At 43.5% G+C, this 23469-nt stretch overlaps 1 protein-coding gene across 3 annotated transcripts in view; it reads left to right on the top strand.

The window, feature by feature from the left end:
• LOC116979990 (very long-chain specific acyl-CoA dehydrogenase, mitochondrial-like) overlaps nt 1–23469 on the top strand; it is an 81940-nt gene that overhangs the window by 57939 nt on the left and 532 nt on the right. For all 3 annotated transcript variants that reach the window (XM_033032021.1, XM_033032020.1, XM_033032019.1), the window contains 4 exons: nt 4942–5014; nt 10345–10417; nt 13471–13543; nt 19233–19308. In XM_033032021.1, the coding sequence (XP_032887912.1) occupies nt 4942–5014; nt 10345–10417; nt 13471–13543; nt 19233–19308 (295 nt within the window). The remainder of the gene's footprint in view (nt 1–4941; nt 5015–10344; nt 10418–13470; nt 13544–19232; nt 19309–23469) is intronic.

Genomic DNA, 23469 nt, shown 5'->3' with positions numbered 1-23469 from the left:
GGTTGTCCCTGTTCTCGAGCAGTATGTTTCCCATTTTCTTATGCTCGAGAGGTATTGTTTCTTAGTGGAAAGTCGGTGAGATGCTGTCATCGTGTCCATGGTCCTATTTGACAATCCCAGGTCCAGCAAAGGTATTTTTAGAATCTGCAACCCAGTAGGTTTATTCTGTCATGGCATGGGTGACTTTCGCCTGATACAGGGTGGATCAGTAGATCTGGTCCGCTGGGAATGGTCATGGGTGGTTCAATGACCCTGTCATGGACCACTGGGAACCATGGCTGTGTAGGTTAGTCGGGTACTACCAAAATGCCTGAAGCAGACTCCATCTGTATTTTGCGTAGTACCTGACTGATAAGGCAGAAGGGGGGAAAGGCATAGAAAAAATAGTTCCCCCAGTCCAGCGCGAATGCCTCCATCGCCGTTGCCTCAGGGTCTGGTTCCCAAGCGACACACATCGGTACCTGGTGATTCAGTTGGGATGCAAAGAGATCTATATCTGGTGTGCCATATTGGTTTGTAATTTCAGCAAATACTTTGGGGTTTAACATCCATTCGGTGTTATCATTAAACTTGCGTGACCTGGTGTCTGCCACTGTATTTAGCTTACCTGGTAGGTAAGTTGCTGATAGCCAAATATGTTTGTCGACACACCATTGCCAGATTGTGTTGACCAAATTGTCACATTATATCGATTTTATCCCGCCCATATGGTTAATATAGGCCACCACTGTGGTATTATCAATCTGCAAACGAACATGCAAATGGTGCATATTTGTACAATATGCTTTTAAACCATAGAACGCACCCAACATTTCCAAATAGTTTATGCCCAGTGTCTGTAGTAGTGATGATTGTAGATTAGTCCATCTACCACCTGTACTGGATATGGTATTAGTTGCTCCCCAGCCTTGAGCACTGGCATCTGTTTGTATAGTTAATGTTGGGTTATTGATAATGATAGGACTGGAATTATGCCAAATGTTCTCTATCCACCATTGTAACTCTGATATTGCTTCAATGGGCAATTTCATGGTTCAGTCAAAGTGACCTGCATGTCGTTTTAACGCTTGCACCTTTGCTCTTTGTAAGTTTTGATAATGCAAAGGTCCAAACTGGGTAGCTGGAAATGCTGCTACCATTTTCCCAATTACTCTTGCCACTTGTTGGATGGTTGGTCGATTGTTAACCATTAATTTGTTACACGTTTGTGCCAATTCTGCTGATTTCTCTTTTGGCAACGTTACAGACATGTGGACTGAGTTAATTGTGAATCCCAGATAGTCCATAGTTGTGGATGGCATCAACTTAGATTTATCTGGATGTATGACAAAACCCAAGGTTTCAAATAAATGGCTAGTAGCTAATACTGCTGAATTAGCAATTTCCATGGTTTTGCCTATTATCAAAATATCATCAAGATATGCCATGACAATATGTTTTTGTTTTCTTAATATTGCCAAGGCTGGTTTTAATATCTTGGTAAACAGTCTTGGGGCTGATGTTAGACCATTAGGCAACGATTTGAACTGCCATTGTTGCCCCATTCGGATAAATTTTAGGTATCTACGATGATCCTTATGAATAGGTACTGAATAGTATGCATCTTTTAAATCGATGCTTGCCATAAAGTATCCTTTGGAAATCAGTTGTTTGGCAGTCACAAATGTTTCCATTTTAAAGTGTATATACTTAACGAAAGTATTCAATGTAGTTAAGTCAATGATGATGCGACATCCACCATCTTTTTTGGTTTTGGTAAATATATTTGAAACAAATTCCAAAGGTTCATGTTCAGATTTCTCAATGATACCCTTTGTAAGTAACCTCACCAGTTCTGCTTGTCCCTCCAGTTTTTCTTTTAGTGAGAGGGTAAAACCCCTTTGGGGTGCATGCTGAACTGGTGGCATGTTTTCTTGAATGAATTCAATTTTATATCCTCGAATACTGTTAAGTATATAACTATTAAGTGTGATAGTCCTCCATGCTTCCATAAACAGGTGTAGTCTCCCCCCTGTTAGCATAATTCCCCCACCTTTTATGTACTGGTAGGAACCAGACCCACCTACCTCCATTGTTATTGGTGGTGTATTCAATTATTCTGTAACTGGTTCCTTGTCTGTCGGGGTGGTGCTGTGTGGGGGTAGCGCATTTTCCATGGGGCCCGCTCTGGGCCCTGTCCTAAAAAAGGCTTCCGGGGATGGTGTGCGGGCCCCGAGCTTTCACCAGTCCCATGAAGTTGAGGCCGACTGGTGGATGCGATGGGGTACTGCCGTCTGGGTTGAGTGGTTCTGCTCGTTCCGGGTCCTGCCCTCATGAGGCCAAATGCTTTGGATTCCTCATCCAGGTCTTTGACTTGCTTGGGCAAGTCCTTGCCAAATAGCAGGATCTGTGGTTCTGAGGCCAGTGTTCTGCACAGTCCTGCAAATTTAGGATTGCTTCCTTATTGCTTCCTTAAGGAGGTTGTTAATCTTGTACTGTGTGTTGCACAGTAGAGCCAGTGTATCTTGCTGGTTAGTTGTCATGTCTACCCCGTCCACGGAACGAGCATAGCAGGTGATAGCCGACGTCAAGAGCTTCAATATTTTCTGCAGTTTTAATTCTTGGGTTCTGATACGCTGCCCAATGTACCCCCAGATTTGACTATTGACGGCAGGTACATTGAGCGAAATGCAGTTTTCAGGAGGCGTGTAGAGGTCCAACGCCTCATTGACTACCTGTTCTTGCAGTGGTTTAAAGGACAAGTAGTCAATGCTGGCCGCCAGTTTAGGCTGTAACGGCCGTCCCGCTCACGGTGTTGCCGCATAGCGGTTCACCACTCCCAGCAGCTCTTCCTGTTCCTGTACCCCAAGCATACTCCCGGTATCTTCAGACAGTGACCCCTGTTCTTGACCAGCCCAGTCCTGGTCGCCAACGCTCCCCTCTGCTGAGGGAGATGCGATGGCCAGTGCGTGGAGCAAGTCTCGCTGGAGCATTTGCTCCATGAGCCTTTCCATTCGGCTCAAACGGCCACCTTTGCCGCTCTCGGGCGGTGAGTCTTCCGCACCGGACTCGTCTGTGTATACCGGCCGGTCCGACTTCCGTTTTGCCTTACCTCCAGCCCGCTGCTGTTGTTCAGGCTGTGCTAGCGGCGCTGGGCTCGGCTCGGAATTGCTATCGGTGACTGTGGACCGCAGCGTGTGCGGTCCAGGTGCCGCCGGTTGCCTCCCACTGATGGAACTCTCCTGTTCCGTCGGAGTCGAACGGGGTACGACCTTTCTTGCTTGTTTTCCCTTGTTCATGATCCTGTGAGTGAACAAACCAGAACAAGGGTTTCGAAAAAACACGACCTCAGAGTAAGTTACTTACCCGGAGGTCCCGTTCGTCGCTGTTGCACTGCGTGAGACGCTATGTCGCGCATGCGTGCTGGACGTGGTCTTCACGTAGTCACTCATGTGACTCCGAAGTAAAATCTGAATGTAACCTCTACAATAAAATTCCATCTACAAGTGGGAACTTGCCTATCAGGAAAATATCTACCTCTGCCTCAAAAATATTCAGATCTGTATCCATCAGTTTTTGAGGTTCCAGAGAACCCCTAAGAAGAAATACTTGCCTCATCTCTAAAATGAATTAAATCTGGTTGCTACGAGACAGTAACTCTTGCACCTAAGCATTGTGTCCCCAAATCTTCTGTCATATTATTTTTGTTTCAGTAGCTCACACTGTGGTTATTAGTACATAATTAGCACCTTTATAAAATGTAACCTAGTACACTTTAGAGCAACCATATTGAGAGGAAACATTTGTAAGCTGAGTTTGGTTGCAACTACAAATGATAAAAAAGGAACACAAGTAATAATAATAATGGATGGGATTTATATAGCGCCTTTCTAATACTCAAGGCGCTTTACATCGCATTATTCATTCACTCCTCAGTCACACTCGGTGGTGGTAAGCTACTTCTGTAGCCACAGCTGCCCTGGGGCAGACTGACGGAAGCGTGGCTGCCATTCTGCGCCTACGGCCCCTCCGACCACCACCAATCACTCACACACATTCACACACATTCACACACAGGCAAAGGTGGGTGAAGTGTCTTGCCCAAGGACCCAAGTACATCATCCCTCATCGGTCCGAAGAAGAGTCTCAACCCGAAACGTCATCCATTCCTTCTCTCCAGAGATGCTGCCTGTCCTGCTGAGTTACTCCAGCATTTTGTGTCTATCACTCCTCATATTTCTCTCGGACAGCTTACAACCCAGTGGTATGAATATTGATTTCTCCAACATCAAGTAACTCTTGCATCGCCATCTATCTATCTCCCTCGTTCCCCCACGCTGGTCGTTGTACTAGATTCATTGTCGTCCTGGTGAGCTTCATTGTCTGTAACTCATTATCACCTAGCCACAGCTAGCAATGGCTTGCTTCCTTCATCATCGTCACTTTTTTGCATAGCTTTCAGTCATTTGTTCTACACATCTCTCTATAGCACCATCTATATCTCTCGTTTCCCTTTCCCCAGACTCTCAGTCTGAAGAAGGGTCTCGACCCGAAACGTCACCTATTCCTTTCGTCCAGAGATGCTGTCTGACCCGCTGAGTTACTCCAGCATTGTGTGTCTACCTTCACACAGGTAAATCAGGCAGGTTTCGGCTGTAGATTTTCAAAACCCCTGTCTAGTTTCCTCTTTTATCTTGGAAATAAACCCACCCAATAAACAGGATGATTTTGCTGCAAGAAGATTCTGAACACATCAATGTTATGCCTGTGATTGAAATCTCACCACAAAGCTAGCCTATTTTATGCTGTATTTCGCAATAAATGTTCACAATTTAATTCCTTGTGCAAGCAATATGGAAATAGAGATGAAAGATGTGGATTGCTACATTGCTGGTGGCACACTATAGTTATATTTCTTTCTTGGTTGTTGATGTGTTTTAATCCCTCCACTGTATTCCACAGAAAACTGGGCATGTTCTCTGATCGATCGATAAGGAAAGTAATACATCGTGATCTGAACTCCAGTGGAGATTTGGTAATTATTTAATATTGTAATATTTTGCTTAAAGGGATACACAATGCCACGTGCATTCCTTCGTGTAGACCAATTTAATTTAGAGATACAGCGAAGAAACAGGCACTTCGGCCCACTGTGTCTGCACTGCCCAGCGATCCTGGCACACCGACACTATCCTACACACACACGGGACAATTTACAATGATATCAAGCCAATTAACCTACAAACCTGTACGCTTTTGGAGTGTGGGAGGAAACCGAAGATCTCGGAGAAAAACCCACACATTCACAAGGAGAATGTACAGAGTTTGTCGGTGGTTGAGATCAAACCTAGGCTTCAGGCATTGTAAGCGCTGAAATGCCCCTGTCCCACTAATGCCCCTGTCCCACTTAGGAAACCTGAACGGAAACCTCTGGAGACTTTGTGCCCCACCCAAGGTTTCCGTGCGGTTCCCGGAGGTTGCAGGTGGTTGCCGGAGGTTACAGGTAGTGGAAGCAGGTAGGGAGACTGACAAAAACCTCCGGGAACCTTGGGTAGGGCGCAAAGTCTCCAGAGGTTTCCGTTCAGGTCTCCTAAGTGTGACAGGGGCATAAGGCAGCAACTCTACCGCTGTGCCACCATGCCGTCCCTTGAGTGGAACCAGCTCTGATACATTTTGTTCGCATTTATTTCAATGTGGCATTCAAGACTAAGGATGGTGCGGGGCAGAGTGGTGAAAAATAAATTTGTGTAAAAATCTGTTAATTCCCTACATTTAATATTCTGACCCCTAGCATTCCCTCACTCCCAAAGTAAGTTAACATTTCTGCTTACCACTTAATTTTCCTCATAAAAATTCCTGAAACCTAATTCTTGACTTTTATTCATCTGGGGCACATATCTCCTGATGTGTCCCAGGGTACCATTCTGTTTATAACATGCTAGAATGTTGCAAGGAACTTCATGAAGCTGTATAATAATAGTACTGTAAAGTGCTATGCAATGCTTTACTAATTAAAACTATAATTTATACGCACGTGTCGTTGCTTATGATACATGCCAGTCACTGACAGACAATTTAGCTCCCCGAAGGACTTTTATTAAACTCTGACCCAAGCTGTTAAGTCGCCTGTTTTTTGCAGAAAACACCAAATACTTGTTAGTTTTTTTTCAGCTTATTGCTTGCAGATGTGGCCTCTCTGAACTGTTAACAACTCTATCAAACATTTATTTTTTGTAAGAAACAAAAATAGCTAATTTCACATTAATATGAAAATTATATTGACCTTCTGCCCCAATGAATATCAATAGTACATGCAGATATCATTCAGGAAAAACTATAATCCTTCTGCATTGAGATTTCACAAGTGATAAACATAGAAAATAACACGATGTCTGTGCTGAACATGATGCTTAACTGAATTAGAAACATAGAAACATAGCAAGAGTGCAGGAGTAAGCCATTCGGCCCTTCAAGCCAGCACCGTCATTCAATATGATCATGGCTGATCATTTAAAATCTGTACCACATTCCTGCTTTTTCCCCATATCCCTCGATTCCTTTAGCACTAAGAGCTAACTCCAACTCTCTCTTGCAAACATCCAGTGAATTGGTCTCCACTGCCTTCTGTAGCAGAGAATTCCACAGATTCACAACTCTCTGGGTGAATTTTTTTTTCGTCATCTCAGTCCTAAATGGCCTACCCCTTATTCTTAAATTGGGATCCCTGTTTCTGGACTCCCTCAACCTCGGTAGCATGTTTCCTGTATCTAGCCTGTCCAATTCATGAAGAATTTTATATGTTTCCATAAGATCCCCTTTCATTCTTCTAAATTCCAGTTAATACAAACCCAGTCAACCCATTCTTTCATCATATGTCATTCCTGCCATCCTGGGAATTAACCTGGTGAACTTGCGCTTCACTCCCTCAATAGCAATAATATCCTTCCTCAAATTAGGAGACCAAAATTGCACACAATACTCCAGATACGGTCTCACCAGGGCCCTGTATAACTGCAGTAGGACTTCCTTGCTCCTAAATTCAAATCCTCTCGCAATGCAGGCCAACATGCCATTAGCTTTCTTCACTGCCTGCTGTACCTGCATGCTTACTTTCAATGACTGATGTACAAGCACACCTATGTCTTGTTGCACCTCCCCTTTTCCTAATCTGACACCATTTAGATAATAATCTGCCTTCCTGTTCTTGCCACCAAAGTGGAAAACCTCATATTTATCCACATTATACTGCATCTGCCCACTCACCCAACCTATCTAAGTCACCCTGCAGCCTCATAGCATCCGCATCGCAGCTCACACTGCCACCTAGCTTTGTGACATCCACAAACTTGGAGATGTTATATTTAATTCCCTCGTCTAAATATATATTGTAAATAACTGGGGTCCTAGCACCGAGCCTTCCGCACCCCACTAGTCACTGCCTGCCATTCTGAAAAGGACCCGTTAATTCCTACTCTTTGCTTCCTGTCTGCCAACCAGTTCCCTATCCATGTCAATACCCTACCCCCAATACCATGTGCTCTAATTTTGCCCACTAATCTCTCGTGTGGGGACCTTGTCAAAGGCCTTTTGAAAGTCCAGAGACAGACTTTGACAGATCCTGTCACTGCTTTCCAATGGCGCTGCTATAACATCTTTAACAATCGATTCAAGCAACTTCCCCACTACTGATGCTAGGTTAACTGGTCTATAATTTCCTGTTTTTCTCTCTCCCTCCTTACTTAAAAAGTGGGGTTACATTGGCTAGCCTCCAGTCCACAGGAACTGATCCAAAGTTGAGAGAACATTGGAAAATGATCACGAATGCATCCACAATTTCTAGGGCCACCTTCTTGAGTACTCTGGGATGCAGACCATCAGGCCCTGGGGATTTACCTGCCTTCAGTTCCAACAGTTTGCCTAACACCATTTCCTGACTAATGTGGATTCCTTTCAGTTCTTCCCTCCCATTAGATCCTTGATCCCCTAGTATTTCTGGGAGATTGTTTATGTCTTCCGTAGCGAAGCCAGAACCAAAGTACTCATTTAACTGCTACTGCCATTTCTTTGTTTCCCATTATAAATTCACCTGTCTCTGATTGTAAGGGACCTACATTTGTCTTCACTAATCTTTTCCTTTTTACACATCTAAAGAGGTTTTTACAGTCAGTTTCCATATTCCCCACAAGCTTTCTTTCATGCTCTCCCCCCCCCCCTCTTAATTAACCCTTTGTCCTCCTCTGTTGTGTTCTAAATTTCTCCTAGTCCACCGGTTTGCTGCTTCCTCTGGCCCATTTTTTTGCATATTCCTTGGATTTAACACTATCCTTGATTTCCCTCATTAGCCACGGTTGAGCCGCCTTCCCCGTTTTATATTTTCGCCAGACAGGGATGAACAATTTTTGGAGTTCATCCTTGCGGTCTTTAAATCTTTGCCATTGCATCTCCACCATCAACCCTTTAAGTATAAATTGCCAATCTATCCTAGCCAATTCCCGTCTCATCCCTTCAAAGTCTCCTTTCTTTAAGCTCAGGACCATAGTCTCTGAATTCAATGTGTCACTTTCCATCCTAATGCAGAATTCCACCATATTATGGTCACTGTTGCCCAGGGGGCTTTGCACAACAAGATCGCTAACTGATCCTTCCTCATTACACAATACCCAGTCTAGGATGGCCTGTCCTCCAGTCGGTTGTTCTACATATTGTAGAAACCATCCCGTATACATTCCAGGAAAGCTTGATGCTATCCCCAACCTCCCTACTGCTGTTTGGTGGTCTGTATACAACTCCAACAAATGCTTTCTGCCCTTGGATATTTCGCAGTTCTACCCATACCGATTCTACAGCATCCAAGCTAATGTCTCTCTTTCCTATTGCATAATCTCCTCTTTAACCAGCAATGCCACCCCACCCACTTCCTTTCTGTCTATCCTTCCTGAATATTGAATACCCCTGCATGTTTAGCTCCCAGCCTTTGTGGCCCTGGAGCCATGTCTCCGTAATTCCGACTATATCATATTCCATAACTACTAACTGCACATTCAATTCATCCACCTTATTACTAATTAATCCCTCTGCCTGCATATGTTCCATATCCCACCATTCCCTGCTTATTCATGCGTCTATCTAAAAGCCTCTTAAATGCCACTATAGTATCTGCTTCTATCACTGCTCCTGGGAGTGCACTCCAGGCAGTTACCAATCTCTGTTTAATAAATTTGTCCTGCTCATCTCCTTTAAGCCTAGAGGGAAAAAGCTTTGTTGTGATGATCTTTAGTGTTTGACACTTCCACTGGGACCAAGGTTTTGACTATGTACTCTATCTAAACCTCTCATAATTTTATAAACTTCTATTACATCTCCCCTCTCCACCCCAGAGAAAGCCATCCAAGTTTGTTCAACCTCTTCTATTCAGAGATCACCCTGGTAAACCTCTTCTGCATCCTCTCCAAAGCCACCACTTCCTTCCTGTAATTGGGCAACACATAATACTCCAACTATGGCCAAGCCACATTTCCATAAAGCTACAACATGACTTCTTTACTCTTATACTCATTGCCCTGACCGATGAATTCAAGTATATTATATGCATATGCAAAATATTTGACTAAATCAAAGCCCCTTCCTTGTGTTATTTTCTCCACATTCTCATTTTTAGTATATTTGAGAGTAATAGTCAGTATTTTAAGTAGAAACAAGGAATGCATAAAAGGACACAAAATGCTGGAGTAACTTAGCAGGCCAGGCAGCTTCTCTGGAGAACATGGATATATATGGCGTTTTGGGTCTGGGCCCTTCTTCAGACTGAAGAAGGGTCCCAATCCAAAACACCACCTATCCATGTTCTCCAGAGATGCTGTCTGACCTGCTGAGTTACTCCAGTACTTTGTATCCAGTGGATATTTTAAGTTTTATTTGATGATAACCAACTACTCAGCATACATAGGCTGGGCTGAATGTTTTGATCAGAATTGTTAAGTCAAGTCTATTGTTGGTTATTGTCATGGGCTCAAGAACAGTGAGGTACAGGTACAATGAAAATCATGCTTACCACAACATCACAGGGACAGAGACTTGCGGGGAACATAGTATTTTGTACTATCATAAGGCAAAATAAAATCAATTTAGTTAATACAACCCTGCAGCAATGTGGTCCAATTGTTATCAAGCAATTAAGGATTGGAATATTTAGGTTTATACATTGAAGTTCATCATGCAAATATAAAACTGAGAGTTATGTTTTCAGGCAAAGGAGAATTACATTGTAGCTTGACATGTCTGAATGGTGTTTTTCTGAGAACAATAACTTGACAAAGCTTTCCCTTCAAACAAGTTTAAAATTAATAGAGGGCTTTATGTTTACAGGTGGTGAAGGCTGTCGATCACTTTGGGGCATCCATTGAAGATCTGCTATTGAAATATAAAAATAAAGTAATAGGTATGTGTGGCACTACTTGTAAGATCCAAAAATAAGTAAAGAGTAAAAGAACATTTGCTCAGTTGCAAAGCAACCATATGTGTAAAACATATGTGCCAGAGTCTGAAGAAGGGTTTCGGCCCGAAACGTTGCCTATTTCCTTCGCTCCATAGATGCTGCCTCCCCCGCTGAGTTTCTCCAGCATTTTTGTCTACCTGTGTAAAACATATTACTAGCATGACCAGGGTATAAAAGCATAAATGCACTGTCTCATGAGTTACTCATTACTCAATTTGCAGACTGGCTGATGTTGCTTTGTTGTAAGTTGTAGATTCCACCTTGCCTACGGGAAATCAGTGGTACTCATGAATCTTGCTGCTCTCCTGGCCCAACCCATAAACACAAACCCAGCTCCACAGATCTTATTTGTTTTTAAGTTCAGTAAAATATTCTTAGGTTTGATCAGATAAAGCTGTGGCTCCCTCTAACTTGCCTGTCGTTTAACTTCATCTATTTCCCCCAATTGAAATGGAGGTGAGAGAGTGACCCTTGGGAAAAGCAGGACGGTGGAGGGGAGGGGAGGGGAAGATATCCTTTAGCTATTGATAGTGTTGAAGAATGAGGTGCTGGATGCAGAGGCTAATGGGATGGAAGATAAGAGATCTCTCAACAGCCTCCAACTGGATAATTCCCCAACCCTATTCACTGGAATTCAGAAAGATGAGAGGGGATCTTATAGAAACATATAAAGTTCTTATAGGATTGGACAGGCTACATGCAGGAAAAATGTTCCCAATGTTGCGGGAGTCCAGAATCAGGGGATCATAGTTTAAGAATAAGCGGCCATTTAGGACTGAGATGAGTAAAAACTTCACCCAAAGAGTTGTGAATCTGTGGAATTCTCTGCCACAGAAGGCAGTGGAGGCCAATTCACTGGATATTTTCAAGAGAGAATTAGATTTAGCTCTTAGGGCTAAAGGAATCAAGGGATGTGAGGCAAAAGCAGGAACGGGGTACTGATTTTAGATGATCAGCCATGATCATATTGAATTGCAGTGCTGACTCGAAGGGCCGAATGGCCTATCCTGCACCTATTTTTCTATGTTTCTATATTACCTGTTTCCATCTCCTACCCAAGATGCACAAGCAGGCCAGTTCTGGTAGGCTTATTGTATCCACATGCACGCGCTCTAAAATTAACTCAATTCTAACTTGCGAAGGTGATTTCATCAACTTCTAATTCTTTGCGTAATTCATCATGACTGTGTGGTCTGCTTACCCCTCTCCATGTATCCATTCCCCATTCCACCTCTCTGCTTCATCTAGAAGAGGTGCGTCATCTGTCCCCACACCTCCACCCTCACCATCAATCAGGGACCTAAGCAGCCCTTCCTAGTGAGACATAGTCATCTGCACTTCCTCCAACCTCATCTGTTGCATTTGATGACCTTGATGCTGGCCTCCTCAACATTGGTGAGACCAAACACATACTTGACGATGCTTTTCCGAGCACATATGCTCTGTCCGCTGTGGCCATCTGGATCTTCAGATTGACAGCGTTTTAATTCCCTTTCTCATTCTCATACCAACCTGTGTTCTCAGCCTCTGCACTGCCAAGGTGAGGTGAAACACAAACCAGAGGAACGGCACCTCACAATCTCCATGGGTTCACCCAATGTCATGAACAATGCATTCTCTTATTTCAAGTAACCTGCGTCCCCCCCTGTTCCCTTCTCTTTTCCCATCTACCACCAGTCCTCATCCCATCTCCATGGTTCTCTCTCACACCCCCTTCTTCCCACCTACTCCCAGCCCCCTATCTTTCTTCAATCCCACGCACATCCTCCTACTGATTCCCCTTCCTTCCTATTGCTCTCTCCCCTCCCCTCTCTTGGTTAGTTCCTTTCATCTCCCACCAACCCTCATTCAGTTCAATTCTTCACCATCCTTTCTTACCTGAATCTGCAGCCCATTGTCCTCCACTTATTACCTCTCAGACACTACTATTGTTTCGACACTTTCCTCCACCACCTCACAATTATCTCCCAATCCACCCCTTCTTACCTGTCGTTTGCTAGTTCTTGTCTCACCCCTTCCACCACCTATTTATACTGGCTAATTCCCTGCTGCCCTTTCTGCCTCGATGAAGTATCCCGACCAGAAATATGGTACGTTTGTTCCCTTCCACAAGTGCTGCCTGAACTGCTGAGTTCCTGCTGTTGCTCCCATTTTTTAACAATGTTCTGTGTCCATCTAAAGGTTTGCATGGCAATGGAATTATTTCTGTGATTAATTGTGCCTTACCAATAAGATACTTTATTCAGAGAATATTGCTCTAACTCACATATTCCCCATGGAGTTTCTGGCTTAATAATGTGAAAAAAAAGTTCCTGTACATCTCAACTTACTGAAGCCAGTACATAATAGTGTTCTGATTAAGGAGATATTAAACCACAAACACAAACCCACCTTCCAGTATTACAAAGTTCAAACCGAGCAATCCGGAAATAAATATAAATGCACAAAATGATCTGTTGTCTGGGCCTTATGGAAAGGGCTACTAGGTCTGGGTGGCACAGGGTAAAGCCAGAGACCCAGGTTCGATCCTGACATTGGGTGGTGTCTGTGTGGAGTTTGCACGTTCTCACTGGGTAGTCCGGTTTCCTCCCACACTCCAAAGACGTACGCGTTTATAGGTTAATTGGACTCTGTTAAAATGACCTCCAATGTGTAGGGAGTGGATGAGAATGTGGGATAACACGGAACAGGTGTGAATGGATGATTGATGGGTGGCGTGGACTTGCTGAGTTAAAAGTGTAGGAAGGAATTGCAGATGCTAGTTTAAAGCAAGATAGACACAAAAAGCTGGAGTAATTCAGCAGTCAAGCAGCATCTCTGAGAAAAAGAATAGATTACTTTTCGGGTGGAGCTCCTTAAAGGGCCTGTTTCCATGCTTTGTCTCGAAACTAAATTAAACTGGTCAGAGGATTGCTTTTGGCACGTGTTGCAGTCTGCACATCGTGCTGTATTTGTCTGATATCAAAGATTTACACTAACTTCATGCTGTTTTACAGATCAGCAATTTTTATTAAAGAAAATTGCGGATGCAGCCATTGATATTTATGCCATGACTGTGGTCATCTCCAGGTAAGTTCTTGAAAGACAATATTCAGCTCTCAGATAATATCGTTTAATTTAATTTTGAGATATGGCATTGAAACAGGCTCTTCGGTCCACTGAGTCCATGCCGACCAGCGATACCTGCACACACTTAACACTATCCTACAAATACTAGGGACAGTTTACTTTTTTTTTAACCAAAGCCTTACAGGCAGCACCCGTAGTCAGGATCGAACCCGGGTCTCTGGCGCTGTAAGGCAGCAACTTTACCACTGCGCCCCATACATCGTTCTTTGATACAATCCTGATTCTACCCTCAACAACTAGAACTCATGTCAGCCCTAAACCTGTACAGGAAATTTGTCTCTGCCTTTAAATGCATATTTGGTATTGAAGCAGCAATTCATTTCAATTCCACTGTAGTCAATCAAGTTACTCATTAGGTGTTGTGTTTTGTGACAAATGATCTGCCACCCAATGTGCACCACTGGAGGAGGTGAATGTCCAACACACAATGCTTTGATATGTCATAAGGTCATAAGGAATAGGACTAGAATTAGGCCATTTGGCCCATCAAGTCTACTCTGCCATTCAATCATGGCTGATCTATCTTTGCCCCCTAACCCAATTCTCCTGCCTTCTCCCCATCACCTCTGACACTTGTACTAATCAATAATCTATCTATCTCTGCCTTAAAAATATCTACTGATGGCCTCCACAGCCTTCTGTGGCAAAGAATTCCACAGATTCACCACCCTTTGACTAAAGACATTTCTCCTCATCTCCTTCCTGAAAGAACGTCCTTTCATTCTGATGTGTCAAATGATATTTTGTGAATCACCTCGGTGCTCTCTGTAGAATAACATCTGTCCTTTAGCAGGAGATCTTTAGTCAAACCAAAGATGCTTTATTTAATGGCAACAAAATGACGCTCTCCGAATTCATTGAGTGGCAGATGGGATGATGGTCAGAGAAGCCATTTTAGGAGATGATCTGCAAAGTCAGTTTATCAGTCAGCGCTTGACCTATCAAACCTCCACCAAGATGGGCAGAATACATGTGTCCGGTACTCACTGGAATTTGGATGCTTGTGGCATTGGTTAAGGATCACAAAATATGTGCCCATTTATCTGCTGCTGAATCTGATGTTAAATCCTGTCCTTAAAGCCTTTTTGATCTCCCTTCTCCATGTTTGGATAGTGTTGAAGCAGAAAGGTGAGGCATAGGATACAAAGCGCTGGAGTAACTCAACAAGTCACGCAGCATCTCTGGTGATGTTTTGGGTCAGAACCCTTCTTCAGATGGGCATTGGATGAGGCATAGGGTTCAATACACAGGCCATTGATGTTGATAAGTGATTTACTTTCATGTGGAGTTTAACTGGCGAGGGTGTTCTTTCCTGACATATTAATCAAACCTATCGTCATAATTGATGGAGGGTTCTGATTGAAGATCTTCTACATGAAATGTTAACTCTGTTCCATTTTCCACGGATGCTGACTGAAATATTGAGTGTTTCCAGGACTTAATGATTTTATTTCAGATTTCCAGCATCAGCAGTTTTTGTACATTGCCATCACTATCACTCTTCCTCCATCTCTCCTTGCTCACACAAAGTTGAATTCTTGTGACATTGACGAAGAACCACAAAGACATAGCCCCTTTTATCCACCAGTAGAACAGTGTTCAGGCCTGACTGTACTTAACTAGAGCAGAAACACTGTTTCAGGTCCTTTATCCAAGCCTGGATTATGCTGAGACAGAAAAGAGAGACTTGGAGTTCCATTGTGACTCCGGAACTCCTCCCTCCTCACCTTCCTGATTTCTATCCTCCAAGAATATTTGGGCTGAACCTTTACATTAACACCTGATCCTCAACCTACATCATCCAATCGTTCCGAATTTTGATTCCAACCCCAACCCTGATCCCAGCTCCAGCTCCAATTTTTCTATCATAACCCTTGCTGAATTTCAGCATTCATTATTTCACACGGCTATTGAAAGAATCAATGGATATCTTCTGCTACGTTGTGTGATTTACATTACAAACACTCTCAATGCCAGAATGAGAACAATCTATGATTTGTCATATTGTTCATTACTGATGTACAAAATGCACAGTTTTACAATACAATGTTTGGTATAAAGCATTTTAACATCTTACTATTGCAATATGCAATATAAGCTGCACAATAAGCTGCATGCCTTGTATTCACTGGAGTTTAGAAGGATGAGGGGATATCTTATAGAAACATATAAAATTATAAAAGGACTGGACAAGCTAGATGCAGGAATTTCCCCCCCAATGTTGAGCGAGTCCAGAACCCGGGGCCACAGCCTTAGAATAAAGGGGAAGCCATTTAAGACTGAGGTGAGAAAAAACCTTTTCACCCAGAGAGTTGTGAATTTGTGGAATTCCCTGCCACAGAGGGCAGTGGAGGCCAAGTCACTGCAAGGATTTAAGAGAGAGTTAGATGAGTCGGCAACAACGATGAGTCGGCCTACAGGGAGGAGGTCCAGCACTTAGCAGCATGGTGCGCTGACAACAACCTGGCCCTTAACTCCAAGAAGACCAAGGAGCTCATTGTAGACTTCAGGAAGTCCAGGGGCGGCACGCACACCCCCATCCACATTAACGGGACGGAGGTGGAACGTGTTTCTAGCTTCAGGTTCCTGGGAGTCAACATCTCCGATGACCTCTCTTGGACCCACAATACCTCAACTCTGATCAAGAAGGCTCACCAGCGTCTCTTCTTCCTGAGGAGACTGAAGAAGGTCCATCTGTCTCCTCAGATCCTGGTAAACTTCTACCGCTGCACCATCGAGAGCATCCTTACCAACTGCATCACAGTATGGTATGGCAACTGCTCTGTCTCCGACCGGAAGGCATTGCAGAGGGTGGTGAAAATTGCCCAACGCATCACCGGTTCCTCGCTCCCCTCCATTGAGTCTGTCCAAAGCAAGCGTTGTCTGCGGAGGGCGCTCAGCATCGCCAAGGACTGCTCTCACCCCAACCATGGACTGTTTACCCTCCTACCATCCGGGAGGCGCTACAGGTCTCTCCGTTGCCGAACCAGCAGGTCCAGGAACAGCTTCTTCCCGGCGGCTGTCACTCTACTCAACAACGTACCTCGGTGACTGCCAATCACCCCCCCACCCCCCGGACACTTATTATCACTTATTATTATTTATTCAAATCATTTGCTATGTCGCTCTTCCAGAGAGATGCTAAATGCATTTCGTTGTCTCTGTATTGTACACTGACAATGACAATTAAAATTGAATCTGAATCTGAATCTAGATAGAGCTCTAGGGGCTAGTGGAATGAAGGGATATGGGGAGAAGGCAGACACGGGTTATTGATTGGGGACGACCAGCCTTGATCACAATGAATGGCGGTGTTGGCTCGAAGGGCCGAATGGCCTCCTCCTGCACCTATTTTTTGGACGACAGATGGCACAATGGGCTAAGTGTTCGGCTGGCAACCGGAAGGTAGCCGGTTCGAATCCCGCTTGGAGTGCATACTGTCGTTGTGTCCTTGGGCAAGACACTTCACCCACCTTTGCCTGTGTGTGAATGTGTGTGAATGTGTGTGAGTGATTGGTGGTGGTCGGAGGGGCCGTAGGTGCAGATTGGCAGCCACGCTTCCGTCAGTCTGCCCCAGGGCAGCTGTGGCTACAGAAGTAGCTTACCACCACCGAGTGTGACTGAGGAGTGAATGAATAATGCGATGTAAAGCGCCTTGAGTATTAGAAAGGCGCTATGTAAATCCCATCCATTATTATTATTATTATTATTTTCTATGTTTCTATGTTCTAATGCACCTCAATGGTATGCATGGCATACTACACTATGAATGAAAGTTATTAAAATAATTTATTACAATATTACCACATTCAAAAAATAAGAATATATATGGGATAGAGTGGGGACTGCCACCTTACAGAGGATTTTATGATATAAAAGTTTTAACCTTTTGGCCTTGCAGTTTATGAGGCGGCATTTATGAAATCTCTTTGCAAGCAACTAAATCCCACAGTGAGCATTTGACTATGGAGGTAGTATACGATCTGTATACTATACTTATTTTTTATTTAATATTGACTACATATGAGAGAACAATTGCTGACAATGGAAGGTTAGGTGGCACAGTAAATTATGTCAGTATTTGTAAAAGGTTGGAAAGGATACATAGACAAATTGAATGGGCGATACTGTAGATAGATACAAAAAGCTGGAGTAACTCAGCAGGACAGGCAGCATCTCTGAAGATAAAGAATGGGTGACGTTTCGGGTCAAGGCCCTTCTTCAGACTTAGGGTCGAGAACCTTCTTCAGGCAATACTGTGGCAGGTGTGGACATGTACGGGAAGGGAGCTCATTAACTTTGGACCCATCTAAACCAAAAGTATGCCTAGAAATGTTGTCCATATGCTGCAGAACATGGCCAATTTTGATTGTGTGGCTCCACAATTGGAAAATTCAGGGGCATTCCCCTATGATCAATGCAGGCAAAGAACAGGAACAGGTAAGTCGAGGACAGGACTGGATGTTGGGCAATGTGGGGAAAAGGGCGAGTGGCTGAGAATCAGGTAATTAGTTTAGGGCCTAGGCCTAGAATAGGCTTCAGAGGATCACAGCCTCAAGGATAGTCTCATTGGAGGATCTGAACTTGGAACAGTGGTTGTGTTGAAAGATCAGTGCCTCAACAAAGTTTGTATTGATGGATTGGGCTTGAGGTTGCTGGATCAGAACCTGGGTAAGGGTTGCATTGGAGTTTTGTTGTCATAGAGGAATTGTCAAGAAGGCTCCCTATGCTTCTGGATAAGGAACAACAGTTAGGTAAGCAAATTAGAAGTGCCACTTAAATTGGTTTTCCGATTCTGTGCATGAAGATCTTCTATGAATTACATTGCTGCAGAGAAAGTATTGCAATGAGAACCTGATTGTTCTGAGAATACCAAACTGCACATTGGCACCAAGTAGATAAATTTGATCAATTCGTGTGCATTTAACATGGAAATGTGCCATCCTAATAAAGCAGGATTCATGACTACAAATGCCTGATTAAATTAGTGATGTAGTGTGATTTGGTGCAGAAATCATTGCAATCATGTTCCATTGCGGAGAAAATACACATTTTCACACATATGGCACTGAAGCAATTGTCTGAAATGCTAGGCCAAGCTATTTTGGAAATGTTGAGGAACTAGGAACTCTGAGGAGCAAGGAGAAATAGGGTGTTCTCAATCTACTGGACGATACAGCAAAAATAAAAAAGAGCGGCACTGTGGCGCAGTGGTGGAGTTGCTGCCTTACAGCGCTTACCACACCGGAGACCCGGGTTCAATCCAGACTAAGGGCGCTGTCTGTATGGAGTTTGTACATTTTTCCAGTCACCTCCGAGATCTTCGGTTTCCTCCCACACTCCAAAGGCATGTAGGTACGTAGGTTAATTGGCTTGGTATAAGTGTAAATTGTCCCTAGCGTTTGTAAGATAGTGTTGATGTGCGGGGATCGCTGGTCCGTGCAGACTAGGTGGGTTTCCGTGCTGTATCTCTAAAACTGAAAACTAAAAGAGCACTAAAATAATGTCAGCAATCAGAAGTCTGAAGTGCACTGAGGTGGGAGCTATGTTACAGCAGCATAAAGCATTGCACACACGCCACCTAGAGTACATCTTGGTAACTTACGTTGAGGCTTATTATGTATTTCAGGGCATCTCGGGCACTCAGCAAAGGTCATCCAACAGCTCAACATGAAAAGGTTCTCTGTGAAACCTGGTGCATTGAGGTATGTTTTTTTACACCACTGTTACCTGATGGCAACTCAACTTTCGAAACTGCTAGTTCTCCTTTTAGCAGCGATAGCTATTGAGGAGGGAATTGTCTGCCCTTTGGTTATCCAGAAGATAGACACAAGAATCTGGAGTAAATCAGCGGGATAGGCAGCATCTCTGGAGAGAATGAATGGGTGACATTTCGGGTCGAGACCCTTCTTCAGACTTTCCTTCGTACACCTTTGGTTATCCAGGATGTGTGTGGAACAATTGCATTGTGTGGGACACTCACATGGGGAACGAGGAATATTTGATCAAAACAGATGTGGCATTCATGTTTTTTCCATGGCAATTTATTCTTTGGACAGGACGTGAATATCAGATGTTGTTGATGCCACTTAGAAGTAGCCACCTTTTAAAATAAAACAGAGACCTGACTTTGATGCAGACAACACGGGCAATGTGGAGAGCTCTGATAATGCAGGACAAACTTGTAATGCCAGGGATTCTAGCTTCTGGGAGTCTGCCTTATTGAGGATGTGTGTGAGAGGAAGAAAGTATGCTTTCCGTGTAGGAAGGAACTGTAGATGCTGGTTTAAGCCAAAGATAGACACAAAACACTGGAATAACTCGGGCAGCAGCTCTGGAGAAAAGGAATAGGTGATGTTTTTGGACAAGACCCTTCTTCAGACAGAGTCAGGGCTTTCCATTGGTTCTCAGGGTTTGTGGGGAGGGAAAGAGGGAGGATCGGGGTGGTGATATCACTGAAGGATCTCCAGGCAAGTATTTCAGGAAGAGATGGGCAAACTGTTTAGTATTAGCAACATTAGCCTGAGGAATTGGCTGAATAAGTGTTGAGTGTAATGATCTAACACATAACTATCCTGGAATCTCCCTGTAAATGGTTTCCAGGCATTAACTTCTGGGATTGTTTTTTTCACTGCCAGGTAAAGCAATTGTATTGAACATACACTAACACAAGGCTCTTGCAATGCTATCAGGGTTTCCAAAAGTGCATTTTGTTAATTATACAACCACTACAGGTGTCACCCTTTGCTCTCAGAAAGACCTGGTGCTTCTGGGTTATGAGTTTGAGCGTTACTCCCAATATCATCTCCTCAGGTAGTTTAGTCCAGCATTGTGCAAATGCCGCAGATTCTTTTTCACACAGAGAGTTGTGAGTCTGTGGAATTCTCTGCCTCAGAGGGCGGTGGAGGCCAGTTCTCTGGATACTTTCAAGGGAGAGCTAGATAGGGCTCTTAAAGATAGCGGAGTCAGGGGATATGGGGAGAAGACAGGAACGGGGTGCTGATTGGGGATGATCAGCCATGATCACATTGAATGGCGGTGCTGGGTTGAAGGGCCGAATGGCCTACTCCTGCACCTATTGTCTATTATTGTCTATTAGCAGTGCCATATTAAATGAAGACCCTCGGCTGAATATAAAATATCTCACGATATCTTTTGAAACAAAATAGCAGTGATCTTCCTGCTCAGTAATTATACCTAAAGTATATTCTAAAGTAGATTATTTATCCACAGGCCCGTATTTATTTGAGCCAACTGGCTTCTGCATTTTGCTACACTTTCAGAACAATAACTTAACATAGAACTTTGGGCTCCCCTAAATAAGCAGAATTGCTCCAGACAGCCCACCAAGTTTTTAATGTTGGCTACCAGATGCTGTATGTCATTGAGTCATTTTAGCTCAAGAGGAGATAATTTAACCTAGTTAGGCCTTGGCAGCTCTGTAGAGCAATCCATTCCACACTCTATCCCCCCCTTCTCCTGCTATTTCCCTCCTGGCCAGGTGGGCAGGGAACATCCGGACTATGGAAGATCCACTGAACATATTTCAAGGATTGTGACCCCCTCTTCCACTTTATCATTATTCCAATTTGGATCATTGAAATCCCCCAATAACCTCACCTTACAGTTCTTGCACAGCTCTAATTTTCTTCCAGATTTGCTCCTCTCACTACCTGTATTTGGAGGCTTGTACAATGCCAGTGACATGATCTCACCGTTCTTAGGTTTGCAATTATAACCAACTAATTCTGTTGTGTGGTCCTAGAATCATAGAGCATGGAAACAGGCTTTTCAGCCCAACTTGTCCATACCGACTAAAATACCCATCTACACTGGTCCCATTGCCCATGTTTGAGCCAGATCCCTCCAAACCTTTCTTATTCATGTACCAGTCTAAATCTTAAATGCTATTTTTGTACCTGCCTCAAAAGCTTCTTTCGATTCACCTGTCCTTGCTGTTCAAGGAAAGCCAAACTCTACAATGCCTTCCCTAATCAGTTCTGCCATCCCACCTCTCTCTTTAACTTCCCTCTTTCCTGGATACTTTCTGTCTCTGGATATTGACCACACGTCCTTGTCATTTATCCCACATTTTGATGTTGCTTCTATAACTTATTTTTGAAATGGCTATTGATGTTTGTAGTTCACCACCATTAATTTGTATTACCTTGCACAGTTATACAATAAATATATTGTATACATCGTTGTACCTTAATTGGTGCACATGACATAGACCTTTGGACCTTTGAAACCTTTCCTTCATTCCGCATAAGCCTTTGTAGTCTGTTTTTGTTCACAAGAGTCCAGGACAATGTGGGAGGGTGGTAATGTTTAGGAAATGGTGGGCAGGGGGAGTGTGCAGGAAAAGGGGGGTGTTGGAATATACTTACAGAGAAAGCAATGATCTGAATTGAGAATAGGCGATTGGGAAGCGGAAGGACAAATGGGAGATGTGTAAGTGATCCCTGTGAAGGTAGATGATTTGAGAAAGCAATGGGGAAGTGGTAAGAGCAATCACGAAAGGAGAAACTGATTGGGAGGGGTTTAGCAGGTAGATGTTATCTTTAGCAGCTGATTAGTTTGTAACAAACTGGCCTCATCCAGAGTAGACACAAAATGCCGGAGTAACTCAGCAGGACAGGCAGCATCTCTGGAGAGAAGGAATGGGTGACGTTTCGGGTCGAGACCATTCTTCCTCACCGAGGGGGAGCAGTGAGAGAGGATGTTGCTGAACTCTCGTCGGAGAGAGGAGGAGGACTTATTCAAAGTAGACATACCTTGAGGAGATTTTGCAGTGGAGCGGACAAAATGAGTAGTAAAGAACTGCAGATGCTGGTTTATAGATGCGGGTGTCTCACCCATTCCTTCTCTCCAGAGATGCTGCATGTTGCTCTGAATTACTCCAGCATTTTGTGTCTACCTTTGTGTCGATTTAAGCCAGCACCTGCAGTTCTTTCCTTCACATCCAGAGGTCCCTTTAAGGTGCATTTATTCCACATACTCCTGAATGTAGCCATTAGTCCTGGTTCTGGAACGTTTTTTCTGCATTTACTGATACAGCGGGTACTGCTTGGCACCACATTCCCTGCAGCATGTTTGGGTATCTGCTTTCCATTGTAAAAGCAGATCTGGTTCAAGGCCAGTATAAACCTATATTAAATAACACGATCAGGTTTACCTGTATCAGGGCAAGATTTAAGAGACCTGAGCATCTAAGGTCATAGGTTCAAAGCTATGACACAAAGTGCTGGATTAACTCAGCGGGTCAGGCTGCATCTCTGGAGAAAAGAAATAGGTGACATTTCAGGTTGAGACCCTTCTTCAGACCTACTTCAGAATTTCAAATCTACATTTTGTCAGGAATTCTAACATTGCCATTCCTAATCTGAATCCTTTTAGTCATTCCTAGTCTGAAGAATGGTCCTGACCCGAAACGTCACCTACACATCTTATTTAAATATGCAGCCTGATCCACTGATCCTACTCCAGCACTTTATGTCCTTTTTTATTCCAAATCTGAACTTGTATAACACTCTTTGACATAAGCGGCAAATAAGAAATTATATCTCATGAAAATGTCATCTTAATTCTTTAGCTTTGCTACTCTGGATCTAGCAAGGATGGCAACAAGTGTATAAGAAGGAACAGCAGATGCCGGTTTACACTGAAGATAGACACAAAATGCTAGAGTAACTCAGCAGGTCAGGCAGCATCTCTGGAGAAAAGGAATAGGTCACGTTTCGGGTCGAGGCCCTTCAACAGATATACACCAACGCTGCTTGATACAAATATTTATTTATGAGCTGAATGATTATTCTACATATACAAAGAATTGCCTTTACATTGATAATAGGATGCATCCCTAC

This window comes from Amblyraja radiata, chromosome 13, assembly GCF_010909765.2.
Source record: "Amblyraja radiata isolate CabotCenter1 chromosome 13, sAmbRad1.1.pri, whole genome shotgun sequence".
In the NCBI taxonomy this organism is placed as follows: Eukaryota; Metazoa; Chordata; class Chondrichthyes; order Rajiformes; family Rajidae; genus Amblyraja; species Amblyraja radiata.
This window is presented reverse-complemented; position numbering and strand designations above follow the sequence as displayed.